The sequence below is a fragment of the Buceros rhinoceros genome, unplaced genomic scaffold, assembly GCF_000710305.1.
Source record: "Buceros rhinoceros silvestris isolate BGI_N320 unplaced genomic scaffold, ASM71030v1 scaffold46310, whole genome shotgun sequence".
Classification (NCBI taxonomy): Eukaryota; Metazoa; Chordata; class Aves; order Bucerotiformes; family Bucerotidae; genus Buceros; species Buceros rhinoceros.
Genome location: NW_010388735.1, coordinates 2,262 through 21,946, shown reverse-complemented (window position 1 = coordinate 21,946; position 19,685 = coordinate 2,262). Strand labels below are relative to the sequence as shown.

Sequence of the window (19,685 nt, the reverse complement as noted above, 5' to 3'; positions counted from 1 at the left end):
TCTGAAAGCACAATAACAGTCTTCCCCCCCCCCCTCCTTTTTTTTTTTTTTTAATTTCAATGCTGACTGAGGAAGTCTGTAGTTCTATAATAATTTACTCCCACTAAAATGTCTGCCTCTGTTGAAAGGAATGCTGTCAAAGCCAGCTTAGGTTCCAGCTGATTTAAATAAAAGTACACAGCTGTCAGACAGTAAGATTAAAGCCCTGCTACGGGCCTCACTGTGGAAAGAGGAAAGAAAAGACCAGCACAAAAAGCAATGGATATATGGCCTAATTAGATCACTTTGTTTTTCCAGAAACTTATTCATTAAGCCCATTATCTTAAGGCTCTAACAATGCTGATATTTTAAAAAATGGAATGTATTCTAACTGTTTTCCTTCCACACAAAACAGTGAGTTAAAAAAGGCAGGTACCTTTACAGTTTAATCCTAACTCTTTATACCTACACATGATCAGGGCCATTAGTAGTTCCTGCCTGGAGGAGGAAAATATTTGTAAGACAAAAAAAATTTCAATGACTTAGTCCTGCTACTTAACTTCTGCAAAGTAAGTACAACAGCGCATTGGTTTATAAGATTAATATTGTGTAGAGAATTTGTGTGGCACAAAGGCATGGCACATCTCCTAATTCCCTCTTCATCAAAGAGGACTATACAACAGCTTTAGGGCAGAGCTTCTGGGGTTTTTCTGTAGACTCAGAAACTGGGTTGAAAAAGGCTGTACAGCTATATTCTCCTATCAGGATCCAAAAGCCTACACTAGCTGATGTTCTTAAAGCTTCAAGCCTCCCCTCTTTCTTTTGTGAGTTCCATGCTTGAAACCACAGCAAACTTCACATTCATTAAGATCACACCCTCATGCAATCAACGGAAAACACTGGTTATGAAAATCAGTGATGTACAACCTATACAGGCAACTAAAGGTCAGACCGGAGATCTCAGAACAGCCATTGATGCTGGAATCTCAGCTGGGATCAAAAGTTAAGTCATTAATAAAAGTCTCAAATGACTCAAGCATAGTGCTGTGCAGCTGAGTAAAAATACAGTTTGTCAGCTCTTTTGGCTGAAGAAGGATCTGAAATACCAACAAGCGTAGTTCAAGCATAAATGCTCAAGTACAAGCGTGAGACATGGGCCATTAATATGTTTCTACAAATAAGCTGAAATCAAAAGCTGGTGGGTTTTATACACAGGACTTTTCAGTTAAGTGTAGAAGCAAAATAATTGTGTAACTGACACGTACAACAAAGAAAACACACGGCATAAATCACACAATGAAAAGAACTCTGTTACTACATGAGAGCAATTCAGGAAGTCCGCAGACCTTGCATCTTTTGTGAAAGTGGGCAGGTTTGCACACAAGCACCTGAGAAAATAAGTTTCAGGCAAAGCTGTTTATGTTCAGAACCCCCTTCCTGAGGAACCAAATACTTTTCTTTACACACTCTCAGCAAAATTACAACCAAAAAGAGCAGTGTTTCACGCTGGATCACTAAAGTCTGGGCAGAACCTATTTTCCAGGTATAACGAGGATAAACTAAAACAGGTAATAAGAGCTGCTCATGCAGCTTCATCCTTCCCCAGTCACACCTACTCACCTTGCATGTTATAAGCTGCCAACTGGACGGCTGTGTCAAAAGGACATTCCAATCTGTCGTAAGACAAGTGCATTGTTAAAACCTTAGCTCACACTATTCAGCAGACAACTCACATACCTGACAGTGAGAAACTGCACATGTTTTGGATAAGAAAGTGAAAAAGGATTAGTAGATTTTCAGCAAACCAACAAGAGGTAGGCACTATGTTATTTAAGCATTCCTCTGATGCTATTCATGCACAGAAAAGTTACATTTTAGAGAAAAACCTTCACATAGCAAAACTTATTAATTATCCAAATATAATTTAAGAAATCCTATGCTAAACATACTGTAACTGTTTAAAAGGCTGTTTGAGTACCTACTTTCCACTAAGAATATCCAGTTTCAGCTGCAGAACAAATAAATACCTATAGGATTAAATAAGAAATAAAAGTCATTGATTAATACATCTAACATGTCACTCAGACAACAGGAAGAAGTTAGCATCTGAGAATTAAAAATGTTTTCTACTTTTTACATGGGTTTTCAAGACTGAAGAACCTGCACTGTGATCTTTCAAGGCTTTATCTGTTGGGTTTGTATGCTTTGCACACATTTCAAATAAGGTAAACCCAAAACTAGAAGTTGTCACAAGCTGAATACAGTGCCGCATGAAAATGGAAATAGGATACCTAAGTAGGTCTTTTTCTTCTCTCTCTTCTGACCCTACGTGGACAAAGAACAACTTGCATCTTCCACATTTGCTTCATTATTCAAAGATATATAGATCTCATAAGAGAATTAGTATTAAGTCTCTCAAAACCAAATGTTCCTCATATGGATTGCTTAGTTAAAATCTAACTAAAGATGATTGCAAAGTGACAAAAACAAACAAACAAACAAAAAAACCCAGTAGGCTGCAGCCTTTTCAACTTGTTTACTCTTCAGAGCCAGCTTTCCTTCACTGTCTTGCTTATTCAGTATGCTTCTCGCTTCAAAACTGGGCAAATGTTGAATACAAAGCTCCTGTCCCTTTGGTGTGCAACACCAATCCTTCCGATCCAATACCCACAAAAAGCAGCCCTCTTGCTCCATTATGGTAAATAGCTTTCCTTCAACAAGAGAAGTACTCTCATCAACCAAAACGCTGGCACCCTCGATGGTATCCAGTTTGAACTCTACTACAGATGAACAGAAGCCTTACGCACAAAGCCAAAATTGATGCTGCTGTTTCTAGGTGTGCCTTTGCCTCCTCATAGTCACATACACAAAAGAGATGCAGGCTTTTTCCCCACAGGCCCCTTGCAAATCCACAAATACTCTGCCGAATCATGTTATGCAAAGCCTTTTGAACACTGACCCCCTACATGGGGAATAAATTTATTTGGTACTAAACCTAGATTTCAAATTAATGCCTAGGGCCTCCAGTGTATAGTGGGTGTGAGCAGTCCATATTTATCAGCCACACAATGCTTCTGAAAAATTCGGGCATACTTCCCATACTTAGCTGTGTTACGTGACCTCTGGTAGCATCTGATGGGAACCTGGCAGAAAACATGCACAAACTGCACCCATGGAAGCTGAAAAGAGGCTCCAACTGGATGTCCTGCTGCACAAAGAGGTGGAGCCCTCCCAAAGCCCCTCCTAGTGACATCTATAACTCATGGCAGAACTTCTCTTCCTGCTGCTTCTTTAAAGCGTAAAACTGTCTCAAGACAGAAGAAAGACTTGCTGCTCTCTTCTTCCAGGGGATTAGCTAAGCAGACAGACAGGGTTTAAAAGCCCCCAGGTTTCAGGTCTGCCTTGCTAAAACCTGTATAGCAAGGTCTGACTGTCAGAACGCAGCAGGATGGATGAAAATGTATCATATTGGCAGATACACATGTAGGTCTCAATTTCGTTTATTTTTAAAGACAATTAAATATTTATACAGGAACACATTCAGGAATGGGGAGGTAAAACATTCTTCCCAGTTCCCTGTTCCAGCAGGAACAGTTATAGCATTATGTTACCACATGCAAGTATGGTGCATAGGGTACATACGGCTGCAAGGGGTAATGCTACTATAATCTTCCTGGTAGCACTCCTACGGATTTGGCTAACCTGCAGATCAAAGATCCACACAGACATAAACCTGAATAACAAACAAATGCACTTCACACTCCTCAAACGGCTGAGGATACGAAACGTCTACAGCTATCGAGAAAACATAACAACTTAGTTTTCCCTCCAAAATCGACCATCATCAGTGATGTCAAAGCAAAGAAACATTGCCTTTTACAAAAGATTTATGCTAATGACAGATGGTAGGTTGTGTTTTTTCAGAGCACCCCAAGTTTGACTCACTCCAACATGAAATGCGGTATTATGAACCAATCTATGAAATGCTTTAATCAAGAGAAAACGCTGCTCGCCTGATATTACAATCCTACACATATAGTACTGTCAACTCACATCTCAGCATGGTACTAAAATATTGTAAGTATTTATAATAAGAAGTTTTGCAAAGACCACAGAAGTAATCAAACATTAACACAAATATTTTTTTTTTGCTAAAGAAAAGCTCTAACTTGCAGTTCAACACTTTTCCTGCCTAAAGAGACAGGATGATGACATACAGCTGAAACTAAACGTAGCTTAAGAATAAAGAAAGAGGAATGATGTCTCTTCTCTTCAGGATTTTACCTCTATCCATTATGTATAAGCCACTCAGATCAGTCGCCAGAACTGTCTAATGAAAAAAGGTGCATCAAGTAATGTAGTAAATATATAGACCTCTTTATATTGTAGCTCTCATGAAATAAACAAGCTTTATTAGAAACATTTACAAAAAGCAAAGCAAGCAAGCAACTCTAGGGAATTCTCCAAAACATCACACAAACAGTTAAATAAATACCACAAAAACATTTGCCTGACCTTCTTTGCTTACCTCTCTCTCAAGTCCCTCTTACCTTGTTAGCTCTTCACGTAGATTGTTGGGCTCTGACGAGTAAAATTTTACACGAAAATGCAGACAATAGGGTGGGCCAACTGTAAAGTAGAGTTAATTCAAGACAGTGGTAACAGTTACGGGATGAGACATCTTACTTTTTCATTACACAGAATCACATCACAGCTTGAGTGAAATTGGCTCTGTCCTACCACCAGGTCTTAAGGCAGGAATTCCTTTGTGACAAAGAAATGCATGAAAACATCAGGGTTACAGCTGTGCATCTTGGCTCTGCAGCTGACCAAGCCCGCAGGCACTCTGCTGGTCTCTAATTCCTTCCCACAGCTCTGGGAAATAGCCACTGATGACAACTCAGGCCCCTTTATTCCATAAAAGCTCAGAACATATTTTAGGGGGAATTTAACAGACCATTTTGTAGAAAAATCATCTTTTCTGGGCACCGAAGAGTTAATTCAGCAAAAGGATGGATTAACAGTTCTTTAAAAATGTGCATTGCTCTGCTGATTCTTGCATCTGACAGAAGGAATTTTCTCTCTCTCAGTGCTTCCAAGCCCTCTGTTGTATTAACACAGCACCACAAACCCCTGAAGACTTCCCACAGCGGAGGGCAAGGAAGCTGCTAAACAAAGACCATCTGATGTCACGGTTTACCCGAGCACGGTCCAGTGAAAACGCCAGGCCACACTAAACCACTGTGCAGCAGGTAAGGACTTGGTGGACTGAACACTGATACAGGCATTCAGGACTGCCCCAAGGGATGGAGGCTCCAAGACAAGTTTTCCTATAGTCACGATAATGGTCTATAACGCTAGAACATCTTCATTTCTCTTGACTCCATTTAAACTATAATTAATGAGCATCTAACTTGTTTAATTAAGGACATTAGACTGAAGTAATACAAGCTACAGAGAGAACAGGGCATTACACAATCTGCAGCACCATGCCGGGTTTTTGTCACTGGGTCTTGTTATCCCTCACAGGACACTGCCCCTCCCCACCCGTTTCAACTCTCTGTGCCTCCTATATGTTCAATACAAGGTCCCAAGAGAAATCAGAAAGGCCACTTACTTTTAACTTGCTTTTTAATGCTTTTTGTGTTGTCCAACCAATGCTGAAAAATAAATTACTTTCATTGAATTATCAATAAAAAATGTCACAGAAAGAACAAAAAAGGAAAAAAACACCCTGTTCATTAGTGAAGACCATCTTGGAATAATAAGTAGATTGTTAAAACAAACTAGTTCAAATCTTTCACAATTCACAGCTCTGCTCATTGAAGATCTTTTCACTCAAAGTCTGTAGTGCAAAGTATCAGTTTTGGACAAAATAAACATCCACTAGTACCTTATTTAAAGCCAATCTTCAAGAAAGCATTAACTACTGTAAAAAAACCTGCAATGATAAACCACCTTTAATAACTAAAATTTTCATCCTGTCCAAATAAACAAACACTTAATTCACACATTAGTAGGTCAGCCAGTGACAATGTGCCAGAGAGGCATAAAACATAGCTGTAGACTCTGGCATTCAGGTTTTGTGATGTCCACTTGGGGTGGGAGCCAGAAAATAAAAAATATTGTTTTTCAGACATTTTCTTTGGACGACTGAAGTGTAGAAACAGTAAAGCCATCTATGTCCAAACATAAGGGTCAGTTCTACTTAATTCCCCCAAACCTATTCACTTTTGACATTTTAGCAATTGCCATGCGGGAGGACAAAAGTTACTGCCTCACCTACTGATGCTAATTATAAGCTATATACTAGAAGCGAAGCCAAAATAAAGGCTTCACTTACACTGCACACGACTGCATGTGAAAATTAAGCTATAGAAAGCAGGCTGAGAGAAACATCTACACATACATGCTATGCTTCCTAAAATAATTGCATATACTCCCACTGCTGAAGAGTCTGTACCAGAAACTAAAGCTGGAAAGCTAACACCAGCTAGCGGTAGAGACCTACTTCCAAGTGCTGTGCAGAGTGAACAGCTCCCTCCTTCAAAGGAGGTGACTCGGTTAAGCAGTAAACAGGGCACCCTATTCAACATAATTGCTTTGACTCAACACCCAGAGCAAACTACTTAGCACACCATGTCCTGCATGGTTTGCAACGCCCAGGTAACACCACCTCATTTGATCAATCCCAAACGTCACCTTGCAACTAATACAGATGAAGTATATACTTAGCAACTCTCCTTTCATTAAACCATGTGCCATAAATTTCACAGTGGGCCCCATGGAGTACAGAAAAGCAACAGGCGTATGAGAAAGAACCAGTATTTTCAGGTTGCAGTGCCAGCTGTAAACACATTCCTGTCTTCAGAGCAGCCCTGCCTCCTGCACAGTGTGTGAAGTCAGCCAGTAATACAGCCAGGATATGCGGTGATTGATATATTAGCAGGACATCAGAGTAACTGAACCATCTATTGCTGCTGTGCACACTGCTGAAAATGCCCTCATTACCTACTAAACCAAAGCAGCTACAGAAAGCTATCTGAAACGTATCTAATACATTTTTAAAATAAAGCAGGAAGCTTAAGGAAGAATAAAGCGAATATTCATGTCAACTTTGCTTATACTACCAGTGAAATGGAGTTGTGCTATTATTCGTTTGTTTCTACAAGGAAATTATATAATCTCTCTTCCTATTCCATAAACTCACTTGCAGTAAAAGACAATTTACTTACTCCTTCCTCCACCATAAAAATATGCAAACTACCCACTGGGAAGCTTGCAGGTGATTTAGACACAGGAATGGCAGAGTGCGCCATTTCTAGGCTCCAGGACTGGCTGTGCATGCCTGTTTCATCCCTCCTCTGTTTTCTCTCATCTCCTCCACATTCCATGGGAAGGCAACTGAGAGGCCCGCGACAGGCACTGATAGCATTTCACTCCACTCGGCTCTTAACACTGCTGTCTACAGGAGCTTCATCTGAATGGTAAGGGTGTTGGTGGAAGAAGGGAAACAAGTGCTTTTAAATGGAGGGAGGAAAAAAAACCTAAAACCAGAAAACCTCCAAAACCAACACACGCATGAACACACACAGATGTCAGGAAACTTAAAGTTTATTCCAAGTGATTAAAATGGAATTCAAGTGGGCCTGGCAAAAAGTTTACATTTTGACGAGAGTTTGCTCAGCACAGTCTACTGCTGAAATCCAGGGATAAAGTTTGCGAAACAAATAGTAGTATGAATAACAGACTGTGTAGAGTACTGGAAATCCTTACTAAAACAGTTTGCTGCTTTGTAAACTTAAACCAAACGAAACCAACAACAATGAAAAAAAAAACCACCCAAACCAAACCCCAGCAACATTTCAAGCAAGTAAACAAGGGATTTTTTAGTACGACAGTGAGGCTATAATTGGACCCACACTTTATGGAATTAATGCGTGCAAGCTTAGCGCAATGCTATACATTAATTTTCAGCATTAAGCACTACATTAGATAAAACTGCCAGAGTAACAAACCAATGTGTTGTACAACTCCATTAGGAAGAGCAAGTATTTAATGCTTGCAAGTTGTATGTTAGAGTAAGAAATTTGCCACGTATTAAGTGCTCAGTACCACCTTACTAGAAACATCGATTCAGCATTGCTAGAGGAAAAGCCAAATAGCCCAACAAGTAACAGCAATCCTCATCTTTTGCGTCACTGGACGTGCTGCGCTGTTCACTGTCAGCCTGAATCCAAGTTACTAACAAACTAACAATAGCCTGTTCCCTTGGCTGCCAGACCAAATCCACATGGTGGACACTCTTGCAAACAATTTCTTTTGCCATCTCCTGCCTCTTGAGTGGGGGGGACAGATCTATTCCTAACCACCAGACTAGCAATAAACACAGAAATCACTTGAAAATGACAATTCTTCACTTCTCTAATTGTTTTAAGAACTTCTGTAAAGAAGACAGTATTTTAATCCTAAATGTCCGCAAACATTTCTATTAGCTAGTCTCCCCCCACTCCCCAGTACATCATAAACTCAGACATCTAACTAATCACCTCAGCAACTCAAAAGAAAAAAAACCAAACACAACCAACCCCTACCCTTCAGTTGTTCAGGATGAATCCATTGAAAACTTGCCTGTAGTTAAAACAAGCAGGGAATTTCTCAACTTCCGTATTTAACTACATGTTGCTAGTTTGCCAGTGTTTTTGTATCATCAGGTGCAACCAGCTAGTAAGGTAATAGACTTAAATTGGGTAGCAGAAAGATTATCTCCTTCCGAGCCAATGGACAATCCCATCCACAGTAAGGGACTGGCTTCTTACACTGTTTATTTAACAGGTCTCCTGAATAATCTTTGATAAGTCACTTGATCAGTCTTTTTGTTCCCAGCTGCAGATTGGGTTTCTGCTAGAATGCACCAGTTCTGCTCTGCAAGAACAGCTGCCATCACAACAGCTCTTCATTTCTTAAAGAAATTATCTCTAGCTCCTGTGTTCAGTTCTTCTGGCAAAATGCAATGTTTTCCGCTTTGTTATCACTCAAGTCCAGTTTAAACAGATTGTTATCTCTCCTCTGCCTCTTTTCAGTCACACATAGTTAAGAAAATGAAGCAAACCAAGTTCAAAATTGCTTGTACCTGGTAAATTGTGCAGTATCAAACACTCAATCAGGTCCTGTTTGGCCTGGAAGGAACAATTTTCTGGATAAAAGCAAGCCATGAGCCATTGCTGAGGCAGAAAAGATTAACTCTTATTTCCCCATTTTGAGATGAAATTACATTATTTGCTAAAAGAAGAGAAAAGTTTACCTTACAGATAGTTTCACCAGTTATAACTAACCCACTGGAACTCTTATGAGATCCTAGAGGCAACATAGAAATATTTCAGAAGCCACACGGCAGAAATTGAGTTAGGAAACCTAAAACATATAGATTATTTTTTTTCCCAGAAGCAAAAAGATAAATGCAATGGAGTCATTCACTATTAGTACACAAAATCCTAGACTGCACATGCTGAACACAGCTACCATGATTTTTGTAAATATAAAATGGTATGCAATGGGTTGTTTTCTAATTTCTGTTGGTAGGAGGCATGCATGGTTCTGAATGACATCCCTCCGTTAGTGTAACAGTCTTTTTCTCATTAGTGTTAAATGTCTCTGTTTTGTGAGAGGTGTAAGACCACTTTCACTACTGGGAACTGCAGTTCAGCAGCAGCTAATCCCGCTAGGCACGAAGTTTGCTTCAGACACTGAACACAAACTATTTTGTCCAAAAAGAAAATTACAAGCTACACACAAAACCTGTTCACAACAATTTTGAAAAGAAGCCATCAGGTTGTAAGTGTGCACTGGGGTACTTTGTGTCCAAAGCTGTCAGCTTCTTTCAAGATTGGGGAGTTTTTTGCCATTGTACAAAGGTGTAACAATTAGGATGTCACCTTCAAAGTATTCTGGACACAGACCCTCATAGAAGTAAAGGAATACACATTGCCTCCATTTTGCATGCTGACCTCAAACAATCCAGGTATTTAGCTCAGCAGCAACTGCCTGTGCTTCCACTCTGCCGTCTTAATAATGAAAGAATTCCGAAGTCAACTTGAATCACAGAGACAATTAGGTCACACAACTAACAAAAAAGATTTGACATATACACTATGAAAACTCATCTCATTCTACCTAAGGTTGTTAGGGTAAGTGAAGAAGGTTTAAGTTACAGGGATGCAGGACAGAAACAAAAACCCGCTCCTTGTGTAACGCCTCATTTAACTTGCAACTATCTTTGCGGGCAGGGTTAAGTACTTGGCCAAGAAGCATCTATATAAAACTTCACAGCCTGCGAGTGAAAGAACTGTGGTTACTTCCAACAAACAACGCTCTCCTGTTTTCAAAAGCAGTCACATTTTCACAAACGCATAACAAACTTCACAAACAAACTCAGGCTTCCAAGAACCCTCTATTCAACTGTCTGGTACATTCTATCACACCTATATCCTCCCCAAAATTTCTAGTTGAAGGGCTGAGTCACAACAGATTTGAGCAAATCAGAGGTATACCTCCCTTGACAAGATTCTTCCCAAGCAGACATTAACAAGATGATGTTGCTGATGAGAAAGTTGATGGCATTGACAAAGAAAAACTTTCTACAGCAAAGGCCAAGCGCACTCTAGCTTTGCCCTTCCTCTTTGCATCAGCAGCATCAAGAATTTTTACACAATGCACCAGGCTCTGTAGTCCTACCCATCACCCTGCCTAAAGACTATAGAAGGTGTGACAGCAACAAGTGAAAGACAAGAAAGGAACAGCAGCAGCATTGTAATATGTTAGACTGCTTGATGTAGAATTAAACTTGGGGTCACTTAAACTAACACACTACTGAGCTTCTGCACAAAACTTTACTATGAAAGCTGCCTTTTCTTCAGTTTTTTCATCAATATTAAGATTTAAATTTTAGACTGTTGCTTAAAAAACCCCCAGAAAAGTATTGTTACTTACTGCCACTTGTGCAGAATCCATGAACCTTAATCCAAAGTAGTCACTTTCTATAAGGTCCAGATGATACATGATCTGTTCAAACAGGAGCTGGCCTTTCGCTTTTTTCTGAAAATATAAAAGGATTTAGTACTTAGCAGGTAGATTTATTGTAGCATCTACATTCTTCCAGGTATACTCTATATTGTAGTTCCAAAAGTAAAAGAATCCCAAAACTAAGCTTCTGAAAATATGTGGAAGTTATTTTTTTCCTCTCCTATTTTTTGATGGCTGTTTTTCTTAAAGACAAACGTACACCTTAGAAGAAGCACACATAATATCCTGACAGGTCTTGCATAATCTTCTTTTTTGGAAAATGTCAACATTGATTTGCACTCTGTCATTGTATCATTGTCCCTTTTAGGCTTTCCTTACTCACCAAAGTTCAGTAGAACTGGAAATACAGCAGGAACCAACGACTGGAAAATTTTCAGAGCAAAGTACGATGAATTGCTTACGAATTTACTGATGTTTGATATGTAGGCAATTCACCAGTTTCGAAGCAGGTAGCAAAGAACATTGAATTAGGATATAACATTCCACTGGCAAGTACTTTTAACAACTGCCAGGAAACAGTCTGGGGCAAGCAAATTTAACAAATAGTACTTAGGTAACACATTTATAAAACTAAACTCATAAAATTCACTTGTAGGTGCAAAAAACCACCCATATCCTCATACATAGTTTATGAAATAGCTTAGCTCTGGCCCCAAGTGATCATCATTTTTACAGTGATGATCTAAAAAATTAAACAGCTGTTTTTAAAGAGAGGGCATGTAAATAGCACTCAGCAGTTTCTACACATCATGTATTTTTCATGCTGTGAACTCTTTTATAGTAATACACTGAAAGAAAAACTTAACAGTAATATCTGAGATGTCTAAATGTAATAAAAATACATTAATAAATTAGCAGGTCAGAGTACAAGTTATAGTGTTGAAAAGAAATATTTTTAAATGTAAGGAAATCTAGAGAGGATTTATGCTTCCTCTGCAAGCATTCTAAAGATGTCTTTATTTCCATAACGCTATAATCTTGCAATCTTTTATCTTAATATTTATAGAAACACAACTTGGGAAATGGGCTAACTTTCTAAGTATGTTTTTAGTAAGGTACTAACTAGCAGATTTAGCAGAATTCTTATTCTCAGAAATATTCTGGTTTAATCACCAAGTAATATCCATGCAAATAAAGCAGCATGCATAATTTTGGCCACTGTCCTCTACCCTTATATACAACTTTCCAATCATAATCATTGGTTTACTTGATGTGTGAGTTAAATCCAAGACAACATTTCACGGCTCAAAGCAAAATCTCAGAAGTCTGTAAACTGAACCTGCATAAGTTAGTTATTTCCAAATATTGGGGGAAGTAAGAAGAACAGAAGGCAATTAGACCAGCAGGCAACATCACATACTCACGGCATTTACATATCGTTGTATAATGAAAATACTGAGATGTAAATCCCCTCAAACTTTCGGGGCAAGTTTTTTCTGTTGACTTCAAGAAAAAGTACTTCTCAGGCAATAGCAGATTTATTAAACACCAGCAAGACTCTCCTAACAGAAGTCTTAAGGCAAATCACCTACATATAAAACCACATATTTCTTCCAATATTTGAGTCTATAGCCTCTTTCTTGAAAGCACAAGGCATTGCACCACTGATTTTCTCTCAGCAGAGGGTATCTTCTGCTTAAACAATACACTAATACAAGTGAAATCAGTTCAGCATTTGCAACAGAAAAACCAGTAAAATGTTTTATTTTGCATGAAGCTTTCTGCAGCTCATCTAAAACCAGAAGAAAATCTCCCCTTATTGAACAGAATAGTTTATGTCCTTCTCAATTCCTCATTAAGCCATCTTTTAAAACTGTAACTAAACAGTTATCTCAGCCAAATTCCCTCCTGGGGACAGGCAATGGAGAACTTTAACTCGAGGCCGGAATTAATACACATACTGACTCAGACCACCAACAACCAAAACTTATTTTTGTTCAAAATTCTACAGCATCAAATTAGTTTCAGAGTGCACTTGCCATTTTGGTAATCTCAGCAAAGGACTCAAAGATCGAGTGAACCCAGAATGATTCATGTGGGAGAAAGTCCCTGAAGAATAGCACTGGAGTGGCGGTGGAAAGATTTGCAGGGCTACTAGTTGTTTTCTGGCTTAAATCACCAGGGCTGTCAACATGGAATTAATTATGCAGTACTTTGCATATGACTTAAACTATCAGTGGCTGGCCGTATTTGGTGCGAGTGAGCAAGAGTTTCATACATGCTTTGATGTTAAATTCAAATTCTTTCTTAAAGCTTTATTAATGGCCTTCCTCCTCATATTTAAACAAACAGCAACCAAAATATGATTGCTTTGTAATGGGTCAGTTTTATGAATAAAAATTAATTTTTGTATTCAATAAAACGTGATCTCAAATGTTTTTGAAAAACACAGCAAAGATAAACTCTTCTTATGTTTTATGGTGAAAAAATTACCCTAACAACAATTATCAATTTAAATGACATTTGTATTCTGCTTTTACCCCATTCTTCCACCCCCCCAACCCCATCCCCCCTTTCTTTTTCTTGCAGCAGAGCTCACCTTACTCTGGAAGGACAAATATTTTCAAGCTGCTTAATGGTTACAGGCGAACTATTAACGACTCCACTCACAAGCCTCCAGCCAGTGCCTGGTCCTCCCTTCAGGGCACAAATTAAACTCCTCGTGGGTTTGTAATTCTGTTAAACCCGATTACTTGATTTACACAGTTTGCTACACTCTGTAGGAGGCAACAACAAGCATCTCACAGCAGGAGAACCAAAAACTGAACTTGGAAACTTAAATAAAATGTATCATTTATATAGGGCAGATCGTTTAGTGGTTTTGCCACACTTTGGAATGAGATAAAAGCAGTTTTTGATTGCTTTGGTATGCAACGTGTCCCCTCCTTGCCCCTGCCACCCTGAACGGAAGGGATGCTCCCAGCTATGTCCTAATGACACGTCATGCTGCTCTTAAATGCAGTTGCTGGTGAGTAGGTGTTACAAAGGCTGGACTTAATCCCAGTAGCTCAGCAGCAAGGCTCGGTAAAGCCAACTTCAATGTTCACCTCGGGAGGCTGGTTTGTGCCTTCATCACTGGGATATGGTGATACAGAGACACTCACCTTGGCACAGTCATCTCAGTCACTGCCTTCAACTAGAGAGACACCGTTTGTACCCTCTTCTCACAGTTTTGGAGGTAAAGGTTTTTTCACAGACACACATTCAAGAGCATAAGCCAGCAACTCAGTGCTCCACAACTTGCCTGTCCAGTGTAAAAGCCATTTTCAGTACTAGCGCCAGCCAATACAAACCAGCACCGGTGAAGCAACATGGACTTAACAATAGCTGGAGATGAGACCGTTGTGGTGGGCAAGCACCAACTGAATGACTCACTTTGTAAGGATTTTATCAGGTTTTACTGATAAAATACCTATGCAGACCAAAGCAACGGTGGGATCAGCAGATGAGCCTGTCCCAAATCACACGATTCGAAAACATAAGCCTTCAGAAAGCTCCAACAATGAGCTTTAAAGATTTCATCTCAATATCACGAAAATCTGTCATCTGTAGTTAACATCCTTAAAGTTTGCCAGAGAACTGGAGGGTTAAAAACCCTTATCTTTACAAAGGCAGTGTTACAAGTACACAGAATTTGTATCACCCTGATCTTCTTATGGTTTTAAGTACTGACCTACAAATGGAGTTGCTCTTCTCCTCAAACTCAGGCATTAATCTCTCGAATAACTTTTCCAAACAAACCAGTCAATTTTCTCATTCACCTAAAGATGCCACTGGTAGCAAAACACCAGTTCTGCTTCTCTCTCTGGTTTATCCCCATCCTCTGACAACATACTCCACATATTCTTGTACTGAATAAAAAGATCTTCAGGTTGGAAGGCTGCAGAGAATAATTTCTACCTCCAGAGACAGAGCTTATCAATTCCACTATTTAGTGTATCTCTCCCAGTGATAAACATCTGGGATTAAATATTTTGTTCCATTATTCTCTGGAGGAAAAAAAAAGGCATCTTTCAAAACTGTTTATAAAAGAATTGATTTCAATACCCTTTATAACTGTGCATTTATTAGAACACTATATCAAAGTATTTTGATGTACTTGTGCTCAGGCTTATTGAGTCTGTACACAGAAAGACAAAGATTCAACACATTAATACTTGGCTTTTGCCAGAAGTCTCTTATTTTTCCTCTTGCAGAAAGTTTCTGTCTTCTGGTTACACATTTGATTTAATCAATTTCTAAGACTATTTCCTAATATTCTTTCCGATACAGAATATATCCAAACTGCTTAACCAGCATTAAGGCTTAGACGTTAAATACCTCCCCCCATACACTCTCAAACATTTCCACTTTCTTCAGTGTTCCATCTGCAGGTTTCTCAGGAGCAGCCTGCTTAAGAGCATATGAGAGGCTCAGCCTTTGACTGAGCTCTTTACAGGGGCAGTACAGTGGGAAAGCAGGGCTTCAGACAAAATTCACTGTTTCGTTGTTAGGAGTGATAAACCTTTGGGCAACTAAACCAGCCTGCAGCACCATCCCCAGAAATGCTGCGGGCCAAAGAAATTACTCCAACAGCAGCTGCAGCTCAGTCCCAGCTGCTCCTTTCCTCCCTTTCCAACCACACCAGGGCACCGTGCATCGCAGCAAGCCCGAAATGCTCACCTGCCCTTAACCCAAAATGACTGGACTCCCAGCACGACCCAGTACAAAGAGCCTGTGATGCTGCTGCTGCTCAGAAGGGCTGGAATGGCTCAGCATGTACTGCACGTGTCTTACATTCCATCTCAATATGCATTTAAATTTGGCACCCCAGGAAGCACTGGATCAACCTGCACTGCAGCTTGGGCCCCCATTACACCCCACAGTCAGCATCTCTGCTTTGTAACACTCAGCTCAGGATTGATTTTTCCAGTTTCAAACCCTAAAGGTCTTTTGGTAGCTTAAGCAAATAGTCAAAAGCATTTCAATGGTTTAAGACGTAGACCACATGGAAAAAAAGTTGTAATCCTAAACTTTACAGTTTACATATAAAATTTATAGTCTTAACACGCATGTGTTTATTTACTCATTACTTTTGTCAGCTAAGACTTATTTTGAAAATATAAAAGCCAGCCCTGAACACTAAGATTACTCATTTTATTCCAAGACTGGTTTTCCAATATTTTTAGCATTACTAGATTTTCTTTTTAATCAGCATCTGTACCACAGAGCATTCTGTATTTTGTATTTACAGCTACAAATATTCAGCAAGTAGCTGCAACTATTCTACAAGCTTTGAAAAAAAAAAAACTGAATGGATTACTGAATAAAAACAACTATAACAATAAATCTCTGATCTTGTAGTTGGATCAACACAGATCATCCCCCTCTACACAAGAGCCATCAGCACTCCTTAACAGTTCGCTGGTAATGTTTTCTGGCATTCCAGACAGATTTCTTGATTTTATTTAAAACAATCACTACAAATACAGTCCTTTCTATCTTATTTTGTAAGCATTACTCCAGAACTGTAAACAGAGTAGCTCCCTGCTACTCCACAGAGCTCTTGGACTGGTTTATGTAAGAGCTTTTTTTAATGATATATCATTATCATAAGGACAAAACCATCTCATTTTGCAATCTCCATATTAAATTTCATGCATGCATAAGTAAGGAATATTCTAAGATTAAAAACTACTCAGAGAGCACTCATTCTTGTAATTTCTGTTTTTCAACTTTCACCACCAGGAAGCTTTTGCCTAAAACTTAGGTTGCACGTACAGAAACTGGAATACAAATAGCACTCTATCATCCACGACAAGAGCATGTAAATCATGGGTTAAGCGGAGTCAGGTTTTTTTACCGAAACACCCCTGGCTTCCACAAAGTACAATGCTGCGTCTGCAAGACCCCATACTTACAATCTTTTGCTGTTGTAAGGCTGACTTTGTTCCCCCACAGAAAGCTACCCTCAAATTTTAAAAAAGATGCGTATTCCAAGTGTATCCCAGTAATTTCATTTACACCCTTTATCTAGGTTATCTTTTCCCTCTCCCAATTATTACAATGAAGACTATAGAACTGACTATCTATAAAACAAATACTTCTAGATCTATTGATTTAAAAGTCCTCTGGAGCCCTCCAGTACATACAACAGCACTTTATTTGAAATTCCTGACAATTATTTTTGTTCACAAGTATTTCACAGCCACAAGCTGTTAGTGGCTCCAATTTAAAACAGCTTTCAAGGAGAAGTACTGCTATGATGCCCTACCCCTCCAACCTGTCTTTCCCCAACCCCAACCCAGATTGGTATGACTGAGTTGACGGAGTCTGCAGGTACTAAACCAGGGCTGTTCATGGCTTTTGGGAATTCCAGAGGTACAGTGAGGGGAGATACAGTTTAGTTTTGCATGGGAACAGGATTAAAAGTAAGATAGAGGATGTCAGCAAAACAGAGTTCTTGTCCTCTCACCACTCATACCACTAAGCAAACATTCCACCTATGGATCTTAAACAATTAGAAGAAAAAGCACAACCCAACTGTTGTCCACACTGAACGCGAGGTAAGTTAAAGAGCGCAGTAAAACAGCACAGTTAACAGACATCACGTATTTTAAAAAAAATTTTCAGAGATAAAAAAAGCTTCTTAGTATTTCACTAAGCACATGGTAAATCTGTCAGAATCACTGAATGCATTCGGACAAACATACAGCTTCAAAAAAATGCTAATAGATGAGAAAAGCTACTAGGTTGAGAAACAACTTCAGAATCTGAGATGAAGGTGGGGAAAAAAACCTCACACCTTTCAATCTGCCCCAAAAGAATACTGATAACTTGCACAAAGTTCATGCCTCCCATTGTGAACATACCAGAGCAACAGTAAATACTGTACGTAACAGTGATATCCTTCAGTCATTCACACAGGTAAGAAATAAGGAGATTCTTAAAAAAAAAGTCCAGTTTATGTACTGGATAGGACTGTAGCTTTGATGAACAGTTCAAGTCAGGCAATTTTGTAATTAAAAAACCCAGAAGAAACAGAAAAGCAGACAGATTAAGAAGCTTAACAAACACCATAGATAAGATCAGTGGACAAAAAGCAGAGTTACTCTTCAAATCCTGGCTCCATGTTTAATAAATTAAAACTCAGCTGCATCACTTAAAACATGTCTCATTGTCAATATTTGCAAAAATCAAAAACATCAGTCTTTGCTGCTTAGAAAGACTCTGAAACACTTTTGGTTTACATGGTAATTCGCCGTGGCTGACTTTCTTTTTTTTTCCCCTTTTCCTCTTTTTTTAATGTAAATAGAAATTCAGCAATCTCAGATTCAATTATATTAATGACTGTAACTCCAGAACACTCTTCCTTCAGCAGCAAATTCACTGTAAGAGTATAGTTCAACACGCATTTTAAGCAAACATGAGCCTGATGTGCCTCTAAATGCTTCTTCACCACATTTGAGGAGGCACATAGGGATCCAGACTGGAGAATCGCTCCAGCTGGAAACTAACGTAACAAAATTATACTGATTATTTTCAGCCACAGCATTTTCTTGACTTAGCTCACTGCCTGGCTGCCAAAAAACTGTTCCTTCTGCCAAGGGGTATGTGAAAACACGGACGAATGCAATAATGAAAGCAACATCTTTTATTCCTGTGGCAGCAACAACTTATGCTACTGTAATGAATTTATGCAGCCATGAATTAAAAAAGGTACAGCATTCATGCCTGCCAAGGAAACTCTTTCTCTGGCCATGAACCAACCTGTTTGCTAAATGATTCAGTCTTAAGAAACACTTTCTGTTTTGGTGGGGTTTTTTTTAATGAAACAATTTCTCAGAACTTAGGTAGACAACGGGACTGTGCACAACAGAACTGACAGACCTGAGAGCACCTCTTTGAGGTAACAAGGGTTCATTTTAAACCAAAGCTACTAACAGAACCAGTCTTGGAAAAGGCCTTAGCTCAAAGAGGATGGTAATTATCAAGGACAGTTTTTGTAAAAGGAAAAAAAAAGTCTCTCTATATACTCACATGTATTTTTAATTTAGCTTTAGATTTCACAAAGCAATATTGTTTTGCCAGAATTTTGTACCCACCATTTCACCCGCTACCTCCCTGCCTATTTTTTTTTCCTCATTCAGAATCAAGCCCAAGATATGAATGACGCAAGCAGAGACACAAGAAAAAACACACTAAGGAGTTTGAAACAAAACATTTAATCCACTTTTTATTTATTGTATTTTAATCACCAAAGGAACTGGTATATGTCAACTAATGATGATACACTGTAATTACTGTGCAGATTTAGCATATTTGTATACTGCTACTCATAACTTAGATGTCCACAGACAAGACTTCATGTTGGCTCATAAAGAAAAAAGCAAGAGTGAAAAAACTTTCCCGTAGAAATAGTTCCTACTGCACCCTGATCTAAGTTTTATAGTCCAGGTGGCAGGTCATGACACCTCTTCAAGTTCAATTTATGCTCCTCAAAGCCTTGGAAATGTCGTTAGAGGCGCCAGGAATTTGCCTACAGAGCCAGCTGCAGCTTCAAAGATTACTGCTCTCATTATGTGGGGACACCAATTTAAACTTGAGTACTTTTTAAGTGCAAATCTTGCTATAAAGTGTTTGTG

The 19,685-nt window shown here is 39.0% G+C and overlaps 1 protein-coding gene across 1 annotated transcript in view; it reads right to left on the bottom strand.

Annotated features, from left to right (window-relative positions):
• The window catches only part of EPB41L5 (erythrocyte membrane protein band 4.1 like 5), a gene marked incomplete at its 3' end in the record, with an annotated part of 27,767 nt that overhangs the window by 6,668 nt on the left and 1,414 nt on the right, over nucleotides 1-19,685 (bottom strand). The window contains exons 2-6 of the mRNA XM_010131036.1: nucleotides 10,969-11,073; nucleotides 5,597-5,639; nucleotides 4,530-4,608; nucleotides 1,962-2,006; nucleotides 1,600-1,652 (exon numbers count right to left, since the gene is read on the bottom strand). Coding sequence (XP_010129338.1) covers nucleotides 1,600-1,652; nucleotides 1,962-2,006; nucleotides 4,530-4,608; nucleotides 5,597-5,639; nucleotides 10,969-11,073 — 325 coding nt within the window. The remainder of the gene's footprint in view (nucleotides 1-1,599; nucleotides 1,653-1,961; nucleotides 2,007-4,529; nucleotides 4,609-5,596; nucleotides 5,640-10,968; nucleotides 11,074-19,685) is intronic.